The sequence below is a fragment of the Monodelphis domestica genome, chromosome 5 (genome assembly GCF_027887165.1).
Source record: "Monodelphis domestica isolate mMonDom1 chromosome 5, mMonDom1.pri, whole genome shotgun sequence".
NCBI lineage: Eukaryota > Metazoa > Chordata > Mammalia > Didelphimorphia > Didelphidae > Monodelphis > Monodelphis domestica.
The window spans coordinates 258,623,241-258,650,724 of record NC_077231.1 but is presented as its reverse complement, the minus strand read 5'-3'; the positions used below and the strand labels follow the sequence as shown (position 1 = coordinate 258,650,724).

Below are 27,484 nucleotides of genomic sequence, written 5' to 3'. Positions count from 1 at the left end.
GAAAGTCCTGCATGAACTGATGCCAAGCGAAGTAAGCAGAATTAAAACAATTTACACAGGTCCCACAATCACGAGAACCCCGAGTCAAACAGAACCCTAGTGACCCATCTTGACATTAGAGAGCTGACTGTAAAAACATACCTCTTCCTCTTAACAGAGTTAAGGTGAATTGGAGATGCGGAATGAGTCCTGTGTCAGTCGATCAAAAAGCATTTATTTATCAAGCACCTACTAAGTATTATTGGAAATGCCAATGTGTTGGTTTGAATTATTTTAATATATTTGTTATAAGAAAGTATTTAGAATTTTTTCAATCAAATAATTATTTTTAAATGAAGTATAATAAAGTCAGTTTGACAATTCTAAAAACAGTGGGATGGAATATTACAGTATCATAAGGTCTAAACTGGAAAGGACTTTCCTTCCTCCTAAAGAATTATGATTTGCCTAGTGTCATACAGATAGCAGAAATAGAATACAAAATTCTTTAAAAAAAAACAAACAGAGCTGTGAGCTCTTTCACCCAGCGTGCACTTGCCTCCCCCCTGCCTCCAGGTGCGGCACCACCTCCTCTCTTAAAGGTTTAAACTTGCCACTTCAAAGTTCGCCATGGATGATGATATTGCTGCGCTCGTTGTTGACAATGGATCCGGTATGTGCAAAGCTGGCTTTGCAGGAGATGATGCCCCTCGGGCTGTCTTCCCTTCCATTGTGGGGCGCCCCAGACATCAGGGTGTGATGGTGGGTATGGGCCAGAAAGACAGCTATGTGGGGGATGAGGCCCAGAGCAAGAGAGGTATTCTGACCCTGAAGTACCCCATTGAACACGGTATTGTCACCAACTGGGATGACATGGAGAAGATCTGGCATCATACTTTCTACAATGAGCTCCGTGTGGCCCCTGAAGAGCACCCTGTACTGCTCACAGAAGCCCCCCTGAACCCCAAAGCCAACAGAGAAAAGATGACACAGATCATGTTTGAGACCTTCAACACCCCAGCTATGTACGTTGCCATCCAGGCTGTGCTGTCCCTGTATGCCTCTGGTCGTACCACTGGTATCGTGATGGACTCCGGTGATGGTGTGACCCACACTGTGCCCATCTATGAAGGTTATGCCCTTCCCCATGCCATTCTCCGTCTGGATCTGGCTGGCCGTGATCTGACGGATTACCTCATGAAGATCCTGACCGAGAGAGGGTACAGTTTCACCACCACAGCTGAGAGGGAAATCGTGCGTGACATCAAGGAGAAGCTGTGTTACGTGGCCCTCGACTTTGAGCAGGAGATGGCCACTGCTGCATCCAGCTCTTCTCTGGAGAAGAGCTACGAGCTCCCTGATGGTCAGGTTATCACCATTGGCAATGAGAGGTTCCGGTGCCCAGAGGCTCTCTTCCAGCCATCTTTCTTAGGCATGGAGTCCTGTGGAATCCATGAAACTACTTTCAACTCAATCATGAAGTGTGATGTTGACATCCGTAAGGATTTGTATGCCAATACCGTATTGTCTGGTGGTACCACCATGTACCCAGGCATTGCTGACAGGATGCAGAAGGAGATTACAGCCCTAGCCCCCAGCACAATGAAAATCAAGATCATTGCCCCACCTGAGCGCAAATACTCTGTCTGGATTGGAGGCTCCATCCTGGCCTCCCTCTCCACCTTCCAACAGATGTGGATCAGTAAGCAGGAGTATGATGAATCTGGGCCTTCCATTGTCCACCGCAAATGCTTCTAAATGGACTGTTGGTGTTTTTTTCTTGGTTGTTTTTTTTTTTTTTGTCAAAGGGTGTGACATGATAATTGCCCAAAAAAAGAGATGAGATTGGCATGGCTTTATTTGTTTTTTTGTTTTTTGTTTTTTTGGCGCTTGACTCAGGATTTAAAAACTGGAACGGTGAAGGTGATGAGCAGTCTAAAGTAATGTTGGAGGCAAACATCCCCAAAGTTCTACAGTGCGTCTTCAGGACTCTGATTGTACATTTTTTTTAATAAGTCATTCCAAATATTGTATAATGCATTGTTACAGAGTTACTTGCCTCTATGAAGGCTGTCTTGCTCTATTCCCACAGGAGCAGAGCGACTTAACATAAATCCAGATCAGGGGGAGGGGGTGGGGGGTGGCAGTAGTATTGCTTTACGTGTAAATTATGTAATCCTTAAAAAAAAAACTTTTTGTATCTTCCGCCTTAATACTTGTTCCTCTTTTTTTTTTAATTGTCAGCCATAATGAATGGCTCCCTAAATTCTCTCCCTGCCCCCAACATAGATGTGAATGAAGACTTTAACAGTCTCCCTGGGAGTTAATGAGATTGGTGCCAGTACTTGGGGGAGGGGAGGAGCTTTACCTGTACACTGACTTAAGACCAGTTCAAATAAAAGTGCACACGTTAAAGAAAAAAAAAAAAAAAAAAAAAAAAAAAAAAAAAAACAAACAAACGAGGGGGTAGCTGGGTAGCTCAGTAGATTGAGAACCAGGTCTAGAGACGGGAGGTCCTGGGTTCAAATCTGGCCTCAGACACTTCCCAGCTATGTGATCCTGGGCAAGTCATTTGACCCCCATTACCTAGCCCTTACCACTCTTCTGCCTTGAAACCAATACACAGTACTGATTCCAAGATGGAAGGTAAGGGTTTGAAAAACAATCAATACAAAACTAGAAAGCCAAAATTCTTCACTTTTTCCCATTGTTCTGTGCTGCTTGCAGTCTTAAAATATCTGAAGGATTGTCTCTTAGAAGAGGGATTAAATATACCAGAGCAGATAATATGGCACAGTGGGAAGATTATGAGATTATGCGGTAGAATGCCTGGTTTCAAATCCTAGCTCTGCTACCTTTTACCTGTGTGCCCTTGAGGAAGTCACTAAGCCTCAGTTTTTTCATCTGTACAGTGAGGGTCGGGATGCTGGATTAGATGGTTAATGTGGCCCCTCCCAATCCTAAATCTTTGATCCTCTGACATTTTCGGATCCGTTAGAGTGAAATTTGGGAGGCATATTTCATTTTAAACTCATAAGGAAGATAATGAATAACTTCCTAGCAATTAGAGTTCTAAACACAATGTCCCCAGGAATCTTGAAGCAGATAGATAGATGACTACTGGTCAGAGACGTGGTAAAGGAGATTGATTGGAATAAATGACCCCTGATGTCTCATCCAGATTTTAGAATTCTGTGATTTAAAGATAAAAAGAAGGAAAGTATTAGTTTCTGACCTCAGTGCAATCTATAAACTAACAGTGATCAGATATCCTTCCTTTCACAAGAGAAAAGCTTGAATTAGGAAGCAAATAATTTGTTTTATGTGGATTACTTATCGAGGAGTAAATTCAGGAAAGTTATCATCATCTCTAGGGATTTAGCCTCCTGGCTCAGGCAGCTGGGTTATAGCTAGAAAGAGTCAAGGATCCCCATGTGGGGATAAGCACAGACAAGGCAACTGTTGTGCCCCATATATGCCATAATATTCATAGTAGCACTTTTGTGGTAATAGGAAACCAGAAAAAAAAGTAAATACCCATTGATTAGGGGAATGGCTGAATAATTGTGTTATACAGATTTGTTATTCAGTTGTGTTCAATTCTTTGTGACCCCATTTATGGTTTTCTTGGCAAAGGTACTGGAGTGGTTTGCCAGTTCTTCCTCCAGCTCATTATACAGATGAGAAAACTGAGGCAAAGAGGTTAAGTGACTTGCCCAGGGTCACACAGTTAGGAATTGTCTGAAGCCAGATTTAAACTTGGGAAGGTGAGTCATCCTGACTCCAGACCTGGCACTCTCCCCACTGTGCCACCTAGCTTCCCTCTATATGAATGAAATGAAATATTATAATAACTAATGCATATGAGGATTTCAGAGAAACAAGAGACTGTATAAATGCATATATGTAGAAATAAGTACACCAGGAGATCAATATGCATCATGACTCTAACAATGTAATCAGAAGGAATGATTCAAAGAGGCTGAAAACTGAGTAATTGTAATGAGTCCTGGGGAAGCGATCAGGAAGCCTCTCCCTGCTTTTCATAGAGAAGGAGAGGACTTTGGATGTTGCATTCTCTGTCCTTTGAGGTCACTGTGGTGATTGACTTTGCTGAAGGGTTTTTCTTTGATACAAGAGTGGTATAATGTAAAACAAAAACAAAAAAGCAATAAAACTTGTCTTTTGGAAGGGAAAAAAATAAACCAAATATTCCTTTGTTGGAGATGCTTAGGCAGGACCATTTCAGAAGGTGAAGGAAGCAGACAGATCCATTTTACATTCCCTATCAAGAATGCTGTTAGTCATGTCCACTTTCTGTGGGACAGTTAGGTGGCTCAGTGAGTGTAGACAGCCAGGTCTAGAGACAGGAGGTCCTGGGTTCAAATGTGATCCCAGACACTTCCTGTTATGTGACCTTGGGCAAATCACTTAACCTCAATTGCCTTGTCATGGAATCAATGCTTAATAGTGATTCTAAGATGGAAGATTAGGATTTTTTAAGTTTTTCTATGTGTTTAGGTGATTGTGATTGTGCTAAAGACAATTTTATTCTTCTAATATGAAGTAAAAATAATAAAAATAACTAGTATTTATGAAATACTTTAATATTTACAAATTACTTTGTAACTGTTATCTCATTTAATCTTCACAGCCACCCAGGGAGATAAATGCTGTCATTAACCACATTTTACACATTCAGAACTTGAGACAGAGATTATGTGACTTGTCTAGGGTCACACGGTTAATATATGTCTGAGGCAGGATACAAATTTGAGCTCTCCTGATTCCATGTCTAGCACAGCTCTGTCCATCTCATGACCAAGCAGTAGTGATAATAAATTTATCATTTGTAAAAAGCCACTTTACCACACTGATTAACAGTTGTTCATATTAAGAAACAAAGTAGACACTTAGTGAGTAGTGATAGAACTGAATTGAAAGGGACAGCTAAGTAGCCCAGTGGTTAGAGAACCAAGCATGGAGCCAGGAGGACTTGAGTTCAAACAGGTCCTAGTTGTGGGACCCCAGGCAAGTCTATTAAACCTCCATTGTCCTCCCCTTACCACTCTTCTGCCTTGGAACCCATATGTGATATAGACTAAGACAGAAACCAAAAGTCTAAAAAATATATCAAATTGAAAGTCATTTTGAAAGGAGCATCATTAAATATATTCTCAATGTGTTAACTCTTGGGGCTTAGTGTGAATGCAGAGGGAACTATTTTTCTCCTCCTGATTCAGATTGGTGGTCCTAGGGCTCACCAGTTGAAAAGTCAAAAATTAAATCTATCCAACTCATCACTAAGCAGTAACTTTGCATTTCCAAGAGAATGAAAACTGTGGAAATGAAAAAACAATCTAAAAAACCAGGCAATGAACATCCCAAAAACCTGTGTGCTGGCCACTAAGCTTGTCAAACATCAGTATGGGCAGCACAGACACAGGTAAAAGGTAGAAAGAACTTTCAGATGCAGAGCAACAGTTCAGTGGGAAGACGAGATGCCAAGTGAAGTTGGAGGTCTTAGTGGACCCAAGAACTTGAGTCTACACTCAAGATACTTAGGTTTACAGGACATCAGAACAGACCAGAAAGGAAGACGAGGTCTTCCTGCCTGCCAGACTCAAAAGTCTAAACAGTAGAGAATACTGGTCCAATGGAAATTCTGATACTCTGAAAAGTATTTGAAAAGAAGCTGTTTACAAGCTCTAAGTGACTGGCATTTCACTTCTGTCAGGCACTTGCAAATACCACCAAAACTTAATTGTTTCAGAAAACATAAACTGTTTACTGGAAGTATCTTACAAACCAACTGTTCCCTCCCAAATAGACTTTGTTTCCATCAGGCACGCAAGCATTCAATCCTTAATTAAATTAACATCACGGTTGCACTTAAAAGGCGACAAAACCCAAAACTAATTAGTGTTCTACACAAACAAAGGGAAAAAAAATCCCTTCATAGGTGATTTCACATGGGAGCATGTTAGCGAAAGATAGAGCAGCTCAAGTAATTTCAGCGTGATTAACTAGAACTGGATGTACCCAAAGCTACTGCTGTTAACAAGATATTTCATCTCTTCTAATGAACCTAAAATTAACTACAGCTAATTCGGAGTTAACGCGGTGAAGGAGCAGTTTGGGGATGGCACCGTTTTCTTTTCCTTTCAGGATGATGGCCAGCTGTTACACTCTGTCCAGGATGAGCCTTGACCAGCTAAAGATTGGGTTCTCATTGTAGATATTCATTCAGTGGCGGTAGAAACTCATTGTCTGGCCCATCACTGTTGGCAAATGTTTGCAATCTTGTGACTCATTGTGTTTGTATTGAGTAGAGCAGTTTAAAGCCAGGAAACTCATTCAGTCTTCTCTGAAAAAAAAAAAAAAGGGAGAATAGCTTAATTCACAAAACGTTGATTATTATAGAACATTGGGCTTGAGCTGAGTCAGAACAAGCATTCGTGGGGTCTAACACAACTCAGCTGAGTTAAGGAACTTCTTCTCCTGGGGACAGGAAATGAGGATGATTCCATTTGTTCTAATACTCGCTGTATCACATTAAAATTAGGTGCGAGAACAGCATGAAAATCAACCTCTAGAAGAGCTGAGTCAAGTGCCGAGACGTTTTTCCTAAAAGAACTCGGATCAGGACTGAGGAGAGCAGCCCCTGTCTCTGCCAGAATAAAGGGTGCCCAAGCCCCAGACTAGAGGAACATTTTCCAACGGATCCTGAGGAAGGTTTTGTGTCCCTGTGACTTCTTGAAAGGGGTTGATCTTGGCAAACCCTGGTCAATTGGATGAGTCTCCTCCAATACTATTGACTCAAATCTTCTGGAGGTTAATTTTCATGCTGTTTTTGCACATCATTTTAATATTAGATTATAAGGTGGGTGCTCCTCTGAAGGACCATTTCATGGAGGTAGACATGGGCTGGTGTACCTTGCTTAAGGTTTAATGTAGATACTACTCTCTATTGTTTTTTTCCATCTCTTTCCTCAGTTTCTCTTTTCTATTATTTAAGAGTTCAAAAAGTAAGTTGAGCGTGGCAGCACACACAGTAATCCCTGCTATTGTTGAGACCAAAATTGGTGGATAACCCAAATTTAGGAGTTTTGAGCTGCAGTAGGGCTGACATTCCTCTGGTGTCTGCATCAATTTGGTGAGCCCTAAAAGTGGGGCTACCAGGCTGCCTACTAATATCCTACATCAAGAAATGGAAGCGGGGGGCAGCTGGGTGACTCAGTGGATTGAGAGCCAGGCCTAGAGATGGGAGATCCTGGATTCAAATCTGACCTCAGATACTTCCCAGCTGTGTGACCCTGGGCAAGTCACTTGCCCCCATTGCCTAGCCCTTACCACTCTTCTGCCTTGGAACCAATACACAGTATTGATTCCAAGACAAGAAGGTAAAGGTTAAAAAAAAAATAAAGAAATGGGAGCAGGTCAAAGATCCCATCTTGGATTCCACTTCTATCTTAAGCAAGATAGGAATGCTCAATATTTTTTTTAAAAAAAGAGACATTTGGGGGCTCAGTGGATTGAAAGCCAGGTCTAGAGCTGGGAAGTCCTGGGTTCAAATCTTACTTCAGACACTTCCTACCTGGGTGACCCTGGACAAGTCCCTTTACCAAAGCTCAGCCCTTACCACTCTTCTGCCTTGGAACCAATACACAGTATTAATTCCAAGATGGAAGGTCAGGGTTTAGAAAAAAAGTGAGAGTGACATTGAGAGAAAGAGTAAAAATAAAATGATCCTCTTAGACTTCCTAGCTGTCTGACTCTATACAAGTTACCTAACCTCCTTTTGCCTCAGTTTCTTCATCTATAAAATGGGAATAATAATAAAACCTTTCTACCAGGGTTATTATAAGGAACAAATGAGATAGTATTTGTAAAGTGCTTAACAAATCTTAAAGCATTACTTGAATGCTACTTATTTATGTATTAATTAGTTTATTAATTATGGTGCATTGTATATATAAAGTAGGGCAGCTTGTGGTACAGTAGATAAAAATGCTGGCCTGGAAGTCAGGAAGACCAGAATTCAAATCTGGCCTCAAATACTTACTAGCTATATGTCCCTGGGCAAGTCACCTAACCTTGTTTGCCTCAGTTTTCTCATGTACAAAATGAACTGGAGGGGGCAGCTGGGTAGCTCAGTGAGAACCAAGGCTAGAGACGGGAGGTCCTGGGTTCAAATGTGGCCTCAGACACTTCCCAGCTGTGTGGCCCTGGACAAGTCATTTTGCCCCCACTGTGAAGCTCTTACCACTCTTCTGCCTTGGAACCAATATACAGTAAGGATTCAAAAGAAAATGAACTGGAAAAGGAAGTGGCAAATTTCTCCAATGCCTTTGCCAAGAAAATCCCAAATGGGTTCAGAAAGAATCATACATCACCGAAACAACTGAACAACAAAAAATGAGTCCAGTAAGTATTTGATTGTGTTGGGAAATGATGAACCTCTATATGGAAGTGGATGAATCACAAGTAGTTCGTGCAATTCCATATTCAAATAAGTAAAAGCATCCAGTTTTGAATGAAGTCACATAGGAAACAATTTTTTAAAAATATTAAAATAATTTTATAAAATTTTAAATGATAAAAATTAAAATTTTCAAAATAATTTTAAATTACATGTCAGCTGAGATCTAAGTGTTTTTTTTTCCAAACTCACTGAACTCCGTGGTTCAGATCTACAGTTCAAGACTACAAGGTCCTATTTGGGAAGAAAAGCTGGAATTCATATCTTTAAAAAGGCTAAAATTTATTCTTAAATGTCAGCCTTGCTGAATGAGAAGAGACGGATCTTTGCTCGGATTGATAAAATTTGGAACTTTTTGTTGACTGAATGATACCTTGGATGAAGCTGATAACACCAACTAGTACCAATTCTTGGGAAACTTTGGAAAACTTCGTTGAATATAGTCATTGGACCACTGAACTCGGATAGTTCAATACTTGGCAACAATGTCTTCAACATTTTGTACAAGACCCAAAAAAAACCTTAAGTGGCCAAAGATTCACTTGTGGCCCGCGTCCAGGCTGTGACATGGTAGACAGCTTATTGAGCTGGTCTATCAGTACATGGAAAGACCCTGCAGATAAATAATGATGTGGGTCCACAATTGAATAAGAGGAAGAGAAATTGGGAAATAGCCCAATGCTTTTAATAGTGCTAAGCCGTTCTCAGATAAACTCTGGCCATATGTATTTTTCTAAGACAAATTGAAAAATGGTTGTGGTAGAGGCATGACAGAATGTAGCTACTGAGGTTAAAGGTTGAAAAATTCAATCATCCATTTGCCGTTTCCCTCCTAGTCACCTTGGTTCATCTTAAGTTGAATTGAATTGAAGGGGAATATTTCCTCTGCCCCTAACGTTTCCCTTGGACAGAAGATACTTTTAGCTCCCAAGCATTCTTCCTTCCTACTCATTTGAGCCTTGGTTGGAGAGGAGGACACTAAATAAAGGATAAAAGTATCCCTTCTCTTTCTCATATTCAGAATGGCACATAGTGGGTCCTTCTAAGCTGCAAAGACTCAAAGGGATGGGCTTAATGATGAACTGTTTATCTTTTCTCCAAGGTCCAGCCTCGCTAGGTTCCAAGATGCTTATTATCAGGTTGGCAGCCCAGTGATGCCAGCCATTCTTTGGTCATAAAGCCTAGTGTCTTCATTGGTGGGAAAAATCACCCCTGTGATGAAATTACCGATTGCTAAAGTATGGAAATAATGAATAAGTGTAGCTAACCACCCTCTCACCCTTAAAAGAGTCCAGGGTGTCTGGAAGACCAACAGAAACTGGGTTGCTAACCTGGAAATAATTGACCGGGAAAAAGCAGTTGCTGACTTCAATTCTGAGAACCCTATAAATTCAATAACCATAAACTCTATATCTAGACACACGCTAGGTCTATATTGCTGAATTAGAGAGAAGGATTGTGCCGGATAATTACAAAATTGAGGCAAAAAATCCACTCCTTTTCCAACTTGCAAGCTTTCCTTTCCTTGTCGAGTTGTAAAGTACATTAGCATGCAGAATTGTGTCATTTTTTTCTAGAATTATGTCATTTTTAACAGTCAGAAGGAATGCCAAAAATTGTCTGGTCCAGACCCTCATGTTTTGCAGTACAAGAATCTGAAGTCCAATGAGTGTAAATGACGTGTAAGTTAATGGAGTTTGCAGGACCAGGACTAGAACTCAGTTCTCCTTAACTCTCCAGGTTCCTTTTTTAATATATGTGTTTCAGGGGCACAGTAGATAGAGTGCCAAGCCTGGAGTCAGGAGACCTGGGTTCAAATCTGGCTTTAGACACTTCCTCGCTGTATGTCCCTGGGCAAGTCACTTAACCCCAATTGCCCAGCTCTTGCCACTGTTCTCTCTTAGAATTGATACTCAGACAAAAGGTGGAGGTTTTATATAATAATATACTCTCATTAGTATACATAATAGAACTGTAAAATATTATTGGACAACAAATTTTACAGTGAAGCTGGATGCAATAAAGTTCGAGAAGAGAGGTAGAGAGATTGGACTTGAATGATTGTAATGCTTATAAGAATTTTTGCTTCTCTTTAAAATTTCTGACCAAATTAGCTTATCAAGAGCTATATACTCTTGGAAATCCAGAGGAATGAATCTTAGCCATGAACCCTCTTTTGAGATTGAGGAAAAAAGAATTGAATCAAGACCTTTAACAGCACAGACACCATAATCTGAAAAAGAAAGTTTATATGTTGAATTTGTTCTGAACTTTGGGGAAATTCTGAACTTAGTGGTGAATTCCAAATTGAAATGGCTTCCTCCAGAGAACATGAAGAGAGTAATTAGCTCTCAACAAAAAGCACTTAGCAAAGAAAATAAAATCCCACTAAGTTTGGTAACATGTACTTTAAAAAAAAAAAGCATCCCAAACCTACTGATTTTAATCAGAGCTGCAAAGGGCAGAGTTCAGTTTATATTCTTTTTTAAAGCGAGCTCTTAGGGAGTTAGGACCTGACAGTTGTAAATGAAGAGGAGAAGTTGTCTATTTAGATTAAACCTTACAGGGGATAGATAGAGTGAGGACCCCAAACAGCAGGGGGACATCTGAGATCAGTCTCCCTCCCCTCCCTTTATTGCCAGCACTCCTAGGGTGGAATTGAAGGAGATTCTGTAACACACTGATTTTTTGACACTTTTGCCGCAGGGATGAGAGCTTCTTCTGCCCTGACATCTTGCATCGTTTTTATGGTCTGGGGATCTGAAGCCATTTTGCCACTGAAGGAACAGCTTGAATGAGTAGAGTGGCTGGTATTTTTTTTTTGGAGAAGTCATAAAAGGCTGGAGCTTTATTAGCCGTGGGAGCAGATCAAGCAAGAGAGAGTTTGAGACAGTAACCCTTAAGACCATCTTTATAGACCCTCTCAGGGAAAGAAGATCAGGGACAGAGTTATAGACAGAGAGATCAGAGAACTTGTTTTATTCTCACTTCATTGCTGATCTGTGGAAGATGGACTGCAATTCATATCCATTTGTGTGAGGCCATATGATGGAGTGAATTCTGGGCTGGACTGGACGTCGGGAAAATTTGGGTTGAAATCCTGCCACACAGTCTTATAAGCAATGTGTCCTTTGGTGGATAATAATAATAATAGCGAATATTTATAAGGTACCTACTATGTGTCAGGCGCTCTGCTAAGTGCTTTACAAATATCCTCTCATTTAATCCCCACAACAACCACCCTTTGAGACATTCAATCTCTCAGCCTCCTTTTCCAGCTGGATCTATGAATCTGTGATCCAGTGATTAACCTTTGTTCATGCATTCAAGCTCAATTTTGCTGCCTGGAAGAGCTGTGTTCCCATATTGCCATTGTAGCTATTTAGAGGGGGCATCTTCCAAGAGCCTCCTTATTCTCTCCTTGTTTTCATGGTGCAAAAATTGGGACAGCTTCTACACATGACAGAACCTGAAGAAATCTGGCGATCTTTCAGACCTCACATCCAGATGTGAGGTCAATGGTTGCCATTCGGTGCTACCTGGAGGGGACAAATGGACCCTCTGGCATTTGCAGATGGAGCAAATTTCCAGTGGCGACTGTCTGGGGTGAATTATACTTGTTAGAAGGTTCTTTGGCATTTGTATGTTTAAAGATCAAAATCATGCATAGAAATGTGTGAAAATCTCTTCCTTTAGAAAAGCCAAGAAACTTTTTTTAATAGTCTAGGTACTATGGCTATTAAAAATCTGCTGAATTTCTGATTTGCCAACTGATCATCTGGATTCCGAGGCACAAAACTGGTCATATAATCAATATAAATCTGTAGTGGAAGAAGAGACAGAGTCTTAAGTCTTTCTGTTTTAAGGCTTATTTGAGGACAATAGTCATGTTTACTTCTGAAAAATCCCTCCCTCTTTCCCTACCATGAAATATCCATCTCTTATAACAAAGAAGAAGAGAGAAGAAAACATTTTAGTACCCCAAGACTCTGCTGCCTTCAATATTTCTTCAAAAGAAAACATTTCTGCTGTACATTTTCTCGCCTTAAAAAAAGTAACCCATAAAAAAAGTAAAAATCCATTCCTGAGCAGTGCTAATGCTGGAGGGGTTTTCCTTATGTTTGGATCATTAACGGGGTGGAAGCTCTCCTCATTCCAATCACCAGAGACTGGACACCAATATCTAAGCAAAGTCTGGGTTATTTTCTCTGGGGATTCTTGATTGCCAAGCCACAATACACCCTCCTGGTTTTAATTAGCTCTGCTGATGGACAAGATCAGGACTTTCAATTCTTAGGGCCCTTTGGCAAACTTCCTGTCTCCACTCCAGAAGGTTAAAAAGGCATTAGAGACTATTATTTTCATGCTTGGATATTTAAAGATTTCAGGAGTCACCCAGGGAAATCTCTTTGTACCAAGAAAACATTACACTCCCCAGTCTTCACAACCTAAGCAGAATTGAAACAGTTTGTTATGTCGATAATTTGGGCCAAAGTTTGTTTTTCTATATTACTTCCTCCCTTCCTTATTTTTCTACTACCCACCCAGAAGTATAGATAAGCCCACACAGGTGTTCAGAAAGTGTTTTGTTTGTTTTTAAAGCAATAGATCTCAGATTTTCTGCCATCAGAGAATCCTTGCATCAAGTCATTTGTTCAGTAAGACAAACATGCAAACTGAGGCTTGGTGTCTCACTCCATTTTGTTGTTCAGTCATTTCAGTTGTGTCTGACTTCATGACCCCATTTGGAGTTTCTTGGCAAAAATACTGGAGTAGCTTACCATTTCCTTCTCCAGCTCATTTTACAGATGAGGAAACTGAGGCAAACACAGTTGAGTGATTTGCTCAGGGTCACACAACTAGTACATGCCTGAGTTGAATTTAGGAAGATGAATCTTCCTGACTCCAGGTTGGTCCTCTATCCACAGCATCATTTATCTTCATCTTCTTATTTATCAAAGGACTATGACTAAGTTTTGCCTTCTTTTCATTTCATCTGACCCCAGAAAATTAAAATATCTTCTCCTTGGTAAGAACTTTGACACTAAATCCTGAGTGGTGTTTCACTTAAAGCTGTGTCTTTGCAGAAGCAATTGATGATCTGAGTATGTATATAAAGTTTAGTGGCATTTATGTGTGTATACGATTCACAGGATTGCAGATCTTTTCCTGGAAGGGACTTCACTGGCCATCACCCCAGGCCCTTCCCTTTACATATCAGAAAACTGAGACCCAAGAAAGGAATGTCAAAGAAAAGACCCAGATTTTCTGACTCGAGCCATTGATCTTTCCACTGTGTAGCATATGTACGAATACACACATACATATATACATACATACATACATACATGTGAAATATGTAGTATATACAGGCATATATTGCTATAAGTACTCATACTCAAGTACTGTATCCATATGTATAATGTAGATTGAGGAAAGATAAATGATTGTTCTGTTGACTTCTTCAAGCAGATTGCCTATAATACCTCCACAATTTCCATCTATGCATTTAAAAATCATGAATTATACTAATTCTTATAAATTTTTATAAAGAATAAATAAATTAATAAATTCCAATCCTTTATAAATATAGAGATGTTGTCATTTCAGTGCATCCTCTCTTTGGGTTTTTATCCAGTAACTGACTTGAGATTAGAGTTATACTTAAAAAAAAGTGTTGATAACACTTCTGGCTTTGCACTAAATGTGAACTCTAGGCTTGTTTTTTTTCAGTGAAATATTCAAACATGCGCTATATTTTGGGGTCAACCACTTCCTCCTGATAAAGTGCTCGTGTTACATTAAGAAAGGATTACACAAGAGTCAAATGTAGAATGCAGTATTGGATATGCACTTCTTAAACCTTCATTGGTTATTTCATAGTTGACCCTCACCTATGTTACATGAAAAACCAAGGTTACATACATACATCTATTCATAGATGTTCTGACACAGAGGCAAGGCATGAAAACCAACTGCTGCCACGTTTTCAAGCCCTTTCCCTTTATATTCATTCCTATAGTACTGCAGCCTCAAGAGCTCAAAATTCAGACCTTCTTTGGATACCCAACAATTAGTCAGTGATGTGGATTGAGCAAAACCAGTCTTCTGTTCAGGGAAGGACTTGATTTTTCTGTTTCAATGAAATTGTACAGCAGTCTTCAGATGGAAGAATTTCTACATGGATGAATGCTAGATACTGAATTTTTAGTCTAATTCTCTAAACTGTAAAGAGAAGGTCAAACTTTCATAAAAACATCTGAACCTGTGAACGTTTTCATAATGGTATAGAAAGACAGAGAGGGCATTCAGCTACCTTCTGGTTAGCTCTATAGCGCTAAAAGGAGGGTATTCTCATCCAGAACTAAAAAGAGAAATTGAGCTGTGACATTAACTCCAAAAGAATTATGGAGACAAATTCCATTTATTGTGAAGAAATTTTAATGGTTAGAAATTCATCCCTTGTGATTTCATTTTTTTATTTTTGTCAACCTTATTAATTTGTATTCTGCCTTTTACTTTTTTTGTCCCTTAATTTTTCATTTAATGACTGTTACTGGTCATTATTTTGCCCAAGAGATACGAGAAACCAGCAAAATTCACCTAGAACCTATGAGCACCAATGAAAGATAGTGACAGGAACCCCTCTATAGCCCTTGGCTTGGCTTTTGTTTATATAACCCTTGTTTTCTCTTGTTACAAGTGATGATGCAGAAATGTGCCTTTCATATATTAAGCATCCACTTGGGCTTTGTCCTTATTAACCCATTAAAATGTAAGTTTCTTGAGGGCAGGCAGGGGTTTTTTGCCTGCCTTTCTCTTCTCAGCCCTCAGCACAGTATCTGGCAAAGAGTAAGCATTTAACATGATTCAGCTGACTCCAAATGCTTTCTTTCACTTGAATGATTTGAGAATAATTCTTCCTTTTGTGAGAGGAAGTACTAGTCTCAGCCTAACCCCAGGTCCCACTTTCTCCAGGTCCCCACGTCTTCCAGGGAAGTTACTTACAAACCGCTTGATTCTCAAACCAAAAAACTAACAGTTCTCTTGGGTCAAGTCCCCTCCAATTGATGGACATTTATGTTTCCTCATCACTTACTGGGAAGGCAGAGTGATATAATGGAAATGGCATTGTCCATGGAGTTCTAGTCCCTACCCCGACAATCTGTGATCTTGGGCAGTCCATTCACTTGTCTAGTCTTGTTTCTTCGCTTGCAAAATAAAGAAGAAGAAATTGAACTAGATGACCTCTTTAGCTCCAAATCTAGGGTTCCGTGAAGAATCTCTTTCTCCATGCTTCTCCACAAAGCCTCAAACTGACAATATTCTATTCACAATGCATTTCCTACAATTCTCAACACATGCTATTGTAGACACCCTTAATCTCCACAAGACCCAGGAACTGGCTCCCAACCAGAGCTGGTCTACAGATTCTCAAACTTGGGGCATTCTCCCAATGCTCACTTAGAGTCCAGAGGATAAATCCGAATCTGTGAATCCTCTTCAAATCTGCATGGGGCTCCTCTCCTTTCAAACTCTTAACAGATGGTATAATACCACCATTGTAATTAGTATGAGCCTCCAGAGCCTGGAAGAGGGGAGACAGGTCATAAAAGAAATCAGACTTCAGACAAATAAAATCTTTAATAAAAACATAAAACCTGTCCTATAATAGTGGTACCATGTTTCTTTGTGCATACCCTGCCTTTGAACTCTATTTTAACTATGACAACAAAAGGTTACAAAAGCTGGTAAAATTATCTTACAAAACTAATGATTTTTACAGAAAAAAAATTGCATCTAATAGTTGAAAACATATATTCAAAATAACATCAACATTTTAAGTTTCCTTTTTTCCCAGAAAATACACTTTGAAAATTATTAATATCTCTTAGGTTTTGTTTAATCTGTTTAGTTGTTTGCATTTGAAACAAGATATGGCAACATCTGTATAAGAAACTAAAGGGGAAGTTATCTAAACAGTGAAGCAGGACTTAGACATGGTTTGGTTTGTTTTTTTAATAAAACCCTTACCTTCCATCTTAGAATCAATGCTGGGTATTGGTTCTAAGGCAGAAGAGTGGTAAAGCCTAGACAGTGGAGGTTAAGTGACTTGCCTAGGGTCATACAGTTAGGAAGTGTCTGAGGCCAGATTTGAACGTAGGACCTCCCATCTCTGGGCCTGGCTCTCAATCCACTGAGCTACCCAGCTGCCCCCAGACATGTTTTTATAAAGGCATCAATGAAAGAATATTGGAGGAATTCACTAATTTTTTAATTGACTAATTAGCATATTTAAAGTTAAAAATTAGGTAGATAAAAACAAAGGTATTTCATTTATCTGGATCTATTCTTTTAGATATATGTGATTTAATCACAGCTTCAATGATACCATAGTTAGGCAATTTCTTTAATAAATATTAAGTATTTTACAAAAATCTGAAACATGAAACACTGCAACCATTAGCTGTTTCATATAAAGTAAAGGTATAATACTAGATGGGGGATTGGGAGGAGAAAAGTTAACTAGCTAGTTGTATGATCCTAGGCAAGTCACAATCCCAATTGCCTAGCCCTCGTGTCTTTTCTGTCTTAGAATCTATACTATAAATTCTAAGACAAAAAGTAATGTGTTTTTTTTAAGTTAATTAGGTTTATGAATTGATCATCTCCACTAAAGTGGAGGCAGCTTGGTGGCACTATGGAGAGTGGTGGGCTTAAGAATCTGGAAGGTATGAATGTGAATTCTACCTCAGACACCCCAGCTCTGTGACCTGGGACAAGTCATTTTATATCTTCAGTTTCAGTTTCCTCAGCTGCAAAATAGGGATAATAATAGAACCTACCTCCCAGGGTTATCTAAGGATGAAATGAAGGAATAATATATGTAAAGGGCTTTGTAAATCTTAAAGCACTATGCAGATGTTGGCTATTATTTTTATTACTAAAATTGTACCCTGTTTGTTCATTGTAGTGAGGAAGAAAGTCTGAGTTCTAAAACCGAATACCAGAAGAGTGCAATCTCTATATACTAAACATGCACAAGCTGGATATACTAAAATGTCTATAGGTTATGTCCCCTATTAGGATGTAAGGTCCTTCTTCTCTACTAGCAGCAATGCAATGAGCCAGGAAAATTCTGAAGGACTTATGAGAAAGATGCTATCCACATCCAAAGAAAGAACTGTGGGAGCAGAAACCCAGAAGAAAAACAACTGCCTGATCACATGGTTCGATGGGGATATGATTGGGGATGTAGACTGTAAGCAATCACCCTAGTGCAAATATCAATAATATGGAAATAGGTCTTGATCAATGACACATGAAAAACCCAGTGGAATTGTGCATCAACCATGGAAAAATATCCTAAACTAATTGAATAACATTTTTCAATATAAGGGGAAAAAAAGAATGTAAGGTCCTTGAGGGCAGGAACTTTTTACTTTGGGTTTTGTGTCCGCAGAGTCTTTAACAGGCAGTAAGCATGTCAAAACCACCTGATTTTTCAACCCCCTTTTCCTAAGGAAAGCCATTGGTCAGGACCCATTTCTCCCAGGAGTCAGATTTACCTGGATGCATTTATCATTTCTCTCTTCAAAAAATGTGAGTCTGTTTTAAATAGACACCTGTTAACCTTAAGAGTCAATGGTAATTAGAAAAAGAAGAAATATATTTGACCAAATATCCGTGACTGTGTGGTTGAAAATCACTGAAAAGAGAAACCAAAGTAGCAGTCCTGTAGACATAGGGTTGCTATGGAAACATAGTAGTAGTGTCAAAAACATATGGTTACGATCCTAGCTTCACATAAACAAAGATGGTCTATTTAAGTATCCCTTTTAACAACAATAAGGGTGGTGTCAGGAGTAACAGATGAAACTAATCTCTAAATAAAATAGTAGAAAGCCTTCTAAAAAGGTTGTTTTTCAAGATTGCCACTTAAAAAAATGTTTCTCATTTTCTGTTGTTTGCTTTGTCTTGTATAGTAGAGTATCTGTGTACTTGGTGTATTTATGTTCAAAAAATAATTCATTTGATCCACTTTATCACATGAGTATGGTATAGCCTTGAGGGCGAAAATGGGCTGATGTACAGTTCCAAGACAGAACTGGGTCAAGGTGGTAGATTTGGTGGCTACTGCTGCTAAGATTGTTTCTTCCAGTTCACCTAAGTAAAGCACTCAAAGCAACATGATCCTGGGTTCAGCTCTTGGCTCATGTAAATAGTGGGACCTTGGATAAATCATAACCTCTCCTTCCTCATCTTTAAAATTAGGATAAGGCTTGTACTACTAACCTCATAGGGTTATTGTGAGGAAAATACTTTGTAAATTATAAAACTCTGTATATTCCGTGTGTTTAATCACAATCCCTGGCATAATACCAGGTGCTTCATAAATGTGAATTGACTCTTTTTAAACGAAGTACAAAGCCATATATTCTTTGAAGCAGCTAAGTGGCACAGTGGATAGAATGCCAGACCTAGAGTCAGAAAAACTCATCTTTCTGGGTTCAAATCCAATCCAAGATATTTACTAACTGTGTGACACTGGACTTAACCCCTAACTGGACTTAACACTTACTTAACCCTGTTTGCATCAGTTTCCTCATCTTTAAAATGAGCCGAAGAAGGAAATTACAAAACCACTCTACTTTATTTGTCAAGAAAACCTCAAATGGGGTCACAGAGAGTGAAACATGACTGAAAAACTGGGGAAAATGAAGCCATGTTAATAAAATTAATACTAAAAATGTCTTATTCAACCTATGGCATGGACTTGGATGGACAGCTCCTTGAGTTAGTCCATCAGTATAACACTGTCTAGGACAGGTACCTTGGTGGACAGTGACGTAGTTCCAGAGAATAAAGGAGCTGTGTGGATTATATTGGGGATGTTTTCAGTAGCGACACAAAAACCTGTCTTTTCTCCCATTGACACTGTGTGCTTGTGAATCCTGAAATATCATCTTTTCTAAAGAATAAAAATTGTAGCCAACCTAATAGGCCAATGGAGAGACTCATGATGGATGTAGGTGGACTTATGCATATTTCCCATGATGACTTTTGTGCCACATGAGTGGCCAAAGAGGCATCACCCTGGAAATGTACGACTAGAGGAATTGAACCATTCATCTGGACAGGATGTGAGAATAACAAATGGACAGCAGGAATAGTGCCGTGTTAAAAAAACAACAGCCCTAGAATCTGGATTCTTAGCTTGACCCTAGGTCCACAGATATCCAACAGGTCTCTAGGTAGATACAGGAGGTCCATAAATTTGGGAAATGGCCAGTATTTATTTTTACTTTTTATTTATTAATTTCTATATATATTTTATTTATATATATATTTATATATTCTTTATCTTTATTTTTACTCATCTCTAAACTGAAGTTTCTTTCAATTATTTTACAAACATTTTTTCTGAGATTCATCCATAGACTTCAGTAGATTGCCTGAAAAATGCATGATAAAAAGCAAGTGAAGAACCCCTAATCTAGAGGAAGGGCTTGAGCATATTGGCTACACCCTAATATTCTAAATTTAGGGGAAGATACAGGCAAGAACCCACAAGGCCAGAAGATATGGATGGGTTGTAGTCTCTGTCAATTGAGGAACTGGATGATGCAGATAGTATACTAGATATCAGGGGAGATAATACATATAACATGTTTTGTGAACCTCAAACCTCAAATGAATGCTTTTTGTTTTTGTTTTTAACAGTAGCGTGGTTAGAGCAACTAAGTAGTGGGTGATGGATAGAGCACTGGGCCAGGAGGCAAAAAGACATGAATTCAGGTCTCCTGGTACACAATTATTAGAAGCTGGACCCTGAGCGAGTCTCTTAAACTCTGCCTCAGATTCAACTGCAAAATGAAGAAAGTAGTAGCATATTCTTCCCATGGTGTGGTGAAGAGACTATTCATTTTAGAAATATTTTTAAAATATTTTTACATTTTATACATTTTAGAAATATTATCAAATGAAATAATATTCCTAATAGGTATAGTCTTTCCTCCCCTCCCCTCCCCTCCCCTTTATGCTAGACCCAGGCATGAAAACCAATGGTCCTTGAGAGAAGGGACTGTTTTTGCTTTTCTCTGTACTCCCAGGGCATAGCATAGTGCCTGGCACCTCTTGGCACTTAAAAGATGCTTCTTGATTGACTAACTTGTGTAATTCAGAATTTGCTGGGACAGGAAGACAAAATTACAATTTCCCTCTGATTTCTTTTTAATTCCCCTAGGAAGTAAAATAACATTTTAAGTGATTACTTGATGAACTTTTGGAAGACTGGCCAGAGAACTAGAGTTTTAAGCAATTATCTAGCAAATTAGAAGTGTCGACCGTTAGAACAAGCAGATCAGACTATGGGGAAACTTCCTTTTGCCTTTACTGAAGATCCCCTGCCTGACTTCTCCAGAGAAGCATCCAAAGATCTCTGCATCCAAAGTGTCTAATAGCATACCATGCACAGAGTGAATGCTTAATAATACGTGATTGGTGAATTTTGATCGGTTCTTTCCCCAGTGCTTTGGCATGAAGGGGAACTCAAAAGTTAATGAATTTGGAAGGGACGGGTCAATGAGGCTTCTCTATATGGTGACCCGCAGCTGCCTGGAAAGAAAAATTGGCAGAATCACCTCTACCCAAAATTAACCTGTTCCTTTTTATCAGAAGAACAGAATTCTGTCAGGCTAGGAACAGGACTGAAAAATGCCTTTTCATAGCTATGGAGTTATAAAGCCACTCACCTGGCTAGCCCTTAATAAGGTCGTCATTGAATTGTGTGCTGATAGTGTCACATCGAGTGGTTATTTGAGATGCTTAAATCTGAAAGTCCAATTTCTTTCTCCACAAGAGAATGGGTATGAGGGCACTAATTTTGTCCTCCTCAGGCAGGCTTATTAATGAAAAGAAAATGCCAGTTCTATTCAATGAGATGACTCAGGCTTCTCTTTATTGTGTTCAATCCACCGCTATTGATGAGGCATTGAAACAGACATGGTCACTGGGCAGGGGTACCGGTTCATAAGAGCATTCAGAGAAACAAAAACTTGTGGGATCTTCCCATGATTTTAGGTTCTCTTTTTCTGAAACAAAATGCTCTTTATTTAACAAAAATTGGCCAGCCCAAGTAAAAATTGATTACGATTTCCCTCTGATTTCTTTTTAATTCCCCCAGGAACAAAAATAACATTTTAAGAATTTAAACTTGATGAACTGGAAGAAGAAGACATGGTAGGGAATTGTGCCAGTTAGCCAGCTAGGTGAGATCAAGAGTAGAGAATATGCCATTACATTTTTCATAAGTAATAAGAAATTACTATTGCTAAAAAATAAATCAGCATCACAGAGAGTCTGGAAGCCAGGAAGGCCTGACTCCAACCCATACTGGCTAGATGATCCTGAAAAAGTCGCAACTTCTCATTGCCCCAAGAGACTCTGAAATGTTCTAAGATGACAAATTGAAGGACAACTAGGTTGCACAGAGAGTAGAGCATGACAATTAGAGTCAGGAGAACCTAGATTCAAATATGGCCTCAGATACTTCCTGACTCTGTGACCGTGGGCAGGTCACTTAATATTGATTGCCTAACCCTTGCTGTCTTAGAATTAGGTATTCTTAGAATTCTAGTTTTCTTAGTTATTCTTAGAATTAAGAATATTTTTTAAAAGAAAATTTGTAGAGAAAATAGAGTACCCTGCATTGGTAGAATTCCTTACCTGGGAGTTCCTTGTACTAATGAAATCATGAGTCTAGTTCCTATTAAATGATTTTGATGAGAACTTGGAATTTTGCTTTTTAGTTTCACACGACCTTTTTCTCTTAAACCATCTTGAATGTTTTTAAGCCATTTTTTAAAAGATCATAGTATGTGTTCATTTGAGATGGGATGATCCATTTAGAAAGATTCACTTCTTCCCTTTCTTGGATTTCCTGAGTAATTCCTGTGTTTCTAATGTATCTAAGCATACAGCCTGTTTAAAATAATTAATGAGTTGTCACCATTTTGTTTTTACTGCATATGGAAGTAAGGATTCCCCAAGTGTGGAAAATAAATGAGAGCAAGAAAGAAACTAAGCTTGTATTTGACAGAAGATACAAATGATCTACCCACACATTCTAAAAACACTTTTTTTTCCAGGAAGTTATGTTAGTCATTCTTTGAAGATTGAGTTTTCTATTTAGTTTCATTCCACCACCTCCATACTCACCTAGAAGTATGTAAAGGGATAAGATGAAATTTAATTTGAAGTCCCATTTGGGTGATTAGTATTTCTCCAGTTATTTACATTTGACTTTATTTGTATAAAAAGTGTTTTATAATTATGTTCAGCTAGTTCCTGGGTTTGTTTGGATGACCAACTTGAAATTGTTTTTACCCAAATTACCTTTATTCTAATGAATCTTATTTCCTACTTTCAATTAAATGCAAAATGTTTCCATAAAATATTAAAAGATGGTGGCTCAATGGGTAGAGAACCACCCAGGGAGGTTCTAGGTTCATAGCTGGCCTCAGATACTTCCTAGCCATGTGACCCTGAGCAAGTCATTTAACTCTAATTGCCTAACCCTTATGTTTCTTCTGACTTAGAAGCACTGTACATTACTGATTCTAAGACAAAAGGTAAGAGTTTTTTAATTACCAAATTAAAATAGTGCCAATTTCATGATTATGATCACAGGATGATCCACTCAAGAGACTTACCAATCAGTTATTGAATGACCCCAGGATGTATTAGAAATTCTACCCATTGTAGAATATAAATTAAAATCATACAAGGGTTTGTTAAGCTCTATGATGTGCCAGGCACTGCACATTTTACAAAAATTATCATATTTGATCCTGACAACTTTGGGAAGGAGTTGATATTATTTTCCCTATTTTTTGTTTGAGAAACTGAGGCAGAGATCGCCCAGGGTTATACAACTAGTAGGTGTCTGAGGCTGAATTTGAACTCAGCCCTCTCTAAATATGGAAGACATTGTGTATATACATATAAGTATATGTATATATATTCAGTAAAATACTGAATAAATATAGGATAATGTATAACAGGATTGGAAAGGTAGATTGGGGGCAGGTTGTGAAGAGATAAATACCAGACAAAGGAGGAGTTTTTATTTGATCCTAGAACCATCTGGGAGCAGAGAGGTAATAATGGTCACATCTACATTTTAGAAAACATTTTGGTAGGGAAAATGGAAGAAAAAAGTTAGAGGGGAGCTAACTTGAATTAAAATTTATTAAATTAATTAATTGAATTAAAAATCAAAATTTAGCAATAAAGAGGTGATCAGTGCCCTGAACTAAGATGGCGGCTATGGGTAGAAAGAAGGAGAAGAAGGTGAGCTATGTTGTCAAGATAGAAATGGTGAGATTTGACAACTGTTAGATCTGTGGAGTGAAGAACAGTGAGTGGAAATTGAGGATGACTCTTCATTCATTGGACCCAATCTGCCTGACTCGCAGCCTTCAGTGGTTAGTGACTAAAAAATGTTTCATGGGTCACCATAGCAAAGGAATTCATTATCTTGTGGCCAGCCTGCTGGTAGTGAACCTCTCAGTGTTTGTCTAGGTCATTACTTGTAGATCCGCTAATCTGTCCATCTTTCTTAATTGGCAGAACTTGCCATAAGGGGAATTTCGGTGGCCTGACCTTGGAATGCACAGGCACCTCCATGCCATGACAGAGTGTCAGAAGAGGATCTTTGGTTAATTTTTAGACCGGTGAATTCATCCGTGTGGGGAAACTCCCAGTGATGAAATGCCATGATACTGACCACCCTCTCCACCTTAGAGTCTGCGAGGTTAAATACCTTGTCAGTGAAGCTGGCGTAGGTAAATGCGTAGATATAAACACACATATATCTGCACATATTGGAAGCTTTATGTAGAAGTCGGTGCTTGAGCTGAGTTTTGAAAGAAACTAGTGATTCTGAGACACAGGTAGGAAGGGGGTACATCTAGGCATGGGAGATCAGCCTCTTCTCTAATATAATTAAAGAAGGATTGTGGATGTCATCATAGAAGGTAAAAAGAAACAAATCATCCCTATTTGGCCTCAAATTCAGCCCTCATTTCTGATCCTGTGTGTCCCCACGTCGAGATGAGGCATTCATTCTGTTTTTTAACGTTAGGTGCCCAAATAGCAAACTTGAGTGAATGTCCCTGGTGATAATGTAGAAGAGAATTGGCAAAAACCAAATATTCCAGAAAAAGAAAACCATGTAATCAAAAACAAAAGGGTGGTAGAAAATAATCAGGGTGTTAAGATGGATCACCTTTAAAAATAAATAAATAAAATCATTAATTAACAAACACACTTCACATACCCTTCTTGAGAAATGAAGAAATCAGATACTCTGGTCACCCCCCCCCCCACTGAGATTGTCATGTGTCTAAAATTTAAGAGACCAAAGGATTTTTTTCCTAAGTAATGAAAGTCAGCATGTTTGACAGAAGCCTTTAGATTGTTTTTATTAATGTGACTCTTGAAACTTAAAAGTAGACAAAAACTAAACCCTGGACTCCAGTTACTTCAATATGGCATAAGGAATTTACATTCGATACACTATTATTGTTTGTTACCTGTTTTGTCAAAAAGCTAAGTACTTTGTATCCTTTCAGAATTAGTGATGTATTTTTATTATATAAACATTAAATGTGTGTGGTTTAAAGAGGTGACTTCCTTTTAGTAGATATGTTGACTTTAATAGGCAAACAGGCTCAGAATATAACACACCTGGGCACCAGAAGTAGTCCATAGAAAATGTGGCCTCATTCATTACAGTGCCTATTAGTTTTATTGTCAGTAAAATCTATTGATAGTTATATTTAGCTCCCAGTAATTCAACCAATTCAGAAAGAAAGTATGGGTTTTAGAACGATGATAGCTAAAATCTCCAAATAAATTCTTTAGAACGTCAAACCCATTCTTTATTTTTGTATTTACAAATTTTCAACTAACAGGTATTTAGCTTTCCTTTCTCCCCTTTTCCAGTTGAACAAAAAAGAAAACCCTCATAACAAATATGTATAATCAAACAAAGAAAATTTCCTTATTGGCCCAATCCAAAAAAGTATGGTGCAAACTGCTCATTCTCTTAGGAAATGGGTATACTGAATGCTTCAGCTTCAGCCTTCCAGAATTATGATCCCAAATCCATTCCTTTACCCATTATTTTCCATAAAAAAATACGTCTTTAATTCAAAGGTATTTTGAAGTTTGAAAATTACCTACTTGATTCTCTTACTCCAGAGAATCCTTGGGTAGACCATTAGGGACAAGAGTCCTCAGGATGTTTCTTTCATCTTTGGATTTCTACACTGAGCTTCTACTCAGATGCCTTCTCCTGCCATGAAAGTGGCCCCTGTATCCCACATCCTGGCACACCCTACCAAGTTGGAGGGTTTGTCACTTGAGAACTTGTCCTGCTAGATTTGAAACGGCTGATCTCCAGAATAAAGGCACCTGAGTTCAGTTCAGACATTTATTAAGCAGCCCAGATGGGCATTAGAGATCGAGACCTAAAAACCAACTACTTTTGCCCTTGAGGAACTTCTTTCTATAGACACAGCACCTGGAGACCACTTACTCAGGGGTATGGGGTTATGATTTGCATTGGTGAAGGCAGTACTTACTCTGATGTTTTGAAATATCGAAACTTCAAGAAGGCTATCAAAAGTCATCATGGGGAAGAGCAAGTACAAAGAGAAGATTGATTCTCTCTAGGAAATGGGATAGTACTAGAGTTTTAACCTAGTCTCCATGGGTTTTTAAATATATATATATATATATATATATATATATATAGAGAGAGAGAGAGAGAGAGAGAGAGAGAGAGAGAGAGAGATTATATTTCAAGATAATTAGTTTTCTTTGTAATCCTGTGTATTTTAATTTAATTAATTAATCGATGTGATTTAATTAATTTATTATTAACTTATAAGAATAATAAAGTATTATTATAAAATAAATTTAATTAATTAAATGCATTCCAAAAAAATAATGGACCCCCCTCCAAAAGGTTAAGAATTCTTGAAATTCTATGCACTTACTATAAAACAAAACAGAATATTAATCAATTAGAAAGGTACCTTTAAAGCCCAAGGGTCCAAGGCATTCTCAATTCTGGACCTGTAGCTATCAGGCTGTAGAATAATTCCTGCTGGTCTAATCACTAGCATCCCTAGCAATAAGTCTCTTTCTGGCTTCTATTGGCCTGGCTAGTCATTGACCTCCCCAAGAGGATTGTGGAGAGAAAGTGATTGCAGCTGCTATAAGAAAGAGCCATGGCTCTCTGAGTGTCTCTCCCTAATTATTATATCTGTGGTTAATGATTGGGTAGTACTAGAGTAGTCAGGGCTACCCATAGCTCTGTTTATGCTCAGCCCAGCCTCTGAGAAAGGGAATTAGGATTGAGCCACTAGTGGGGGGGTCAGAACGAGAGCAGAACTCTTCCATTTCAGAGACCCTAGACTGAAACCATATAGGGGTTTCAAGGGACAGAGGGAGGCAGGAAAAGCCAAGCCCAGAGAAGGACCGGGAAGATCTGGCCCTCATCCCTGGACTAAAGTGTTGATGTTGCTCCTGGAGGTAATAGGGAACCAGTGGTGTTGTCTTAGGAGAAACTTTGGCAGCTGAATAGAGGGTAGATTGGAGTAGAGACAGACATAAAGCAGAGACCATAAATCAGAAAACCATTACCCTTGTCCAAGTAGGAGGTGATGAGGGCTTCAACTAGGCTGGTGGGTAAACAGGAAACATTGGAAAGATGTTGCAAAGACAGAGATGATAAGATTTAGCAATAGATTGGTAAATGATAATGAAGAGTTAAATTGCCAGCTTGGGTGACATAAAGATGGTAGAAGGATTCTTTGGAAGAAGGATATGGGTGAGATTAATTCTGTTTTGTACCCTTTGAGATTGAGATGCCTACAGGACATATAGTTTGTGATGTTCAGGAGGTAGTTGGTGACATAGGACTGAGCTTCAATTGAAAAACTAGGGCTG

At 38.7% G+C, this 27,484-nt stretch overlaps 2 protein-coding genes across 3 annotated transcripts in view; both read left to right on the top strand.

Moving 5' to 3' along the window:
• The window catches only part of APBB1IP (amyloid beta precursor protein binding family B member 1 interacting protein), a 129,397-nt gene that overhangs the window by 8,020 nt on the left and 93,893 nt on the right, over positions 1-27,484 (top strand). The gene's annotated exons all lie outside the window — the stretch shown is intronic.
• On the top strand, positions 489-2,438 carry LOC100024060 (actin, cytoplasmic 1). Its single transcript, XM_016430674.2, has one exon. It carries the CDS (start codon positions 610-612, stop codon positions 1,735-1,737), a length of 1,128 nt encoding a protein of 375 aa, XP_016286160.2. The 5' UTR covers positions 489-609; the 3' UTR covers positions 1,738-2,438.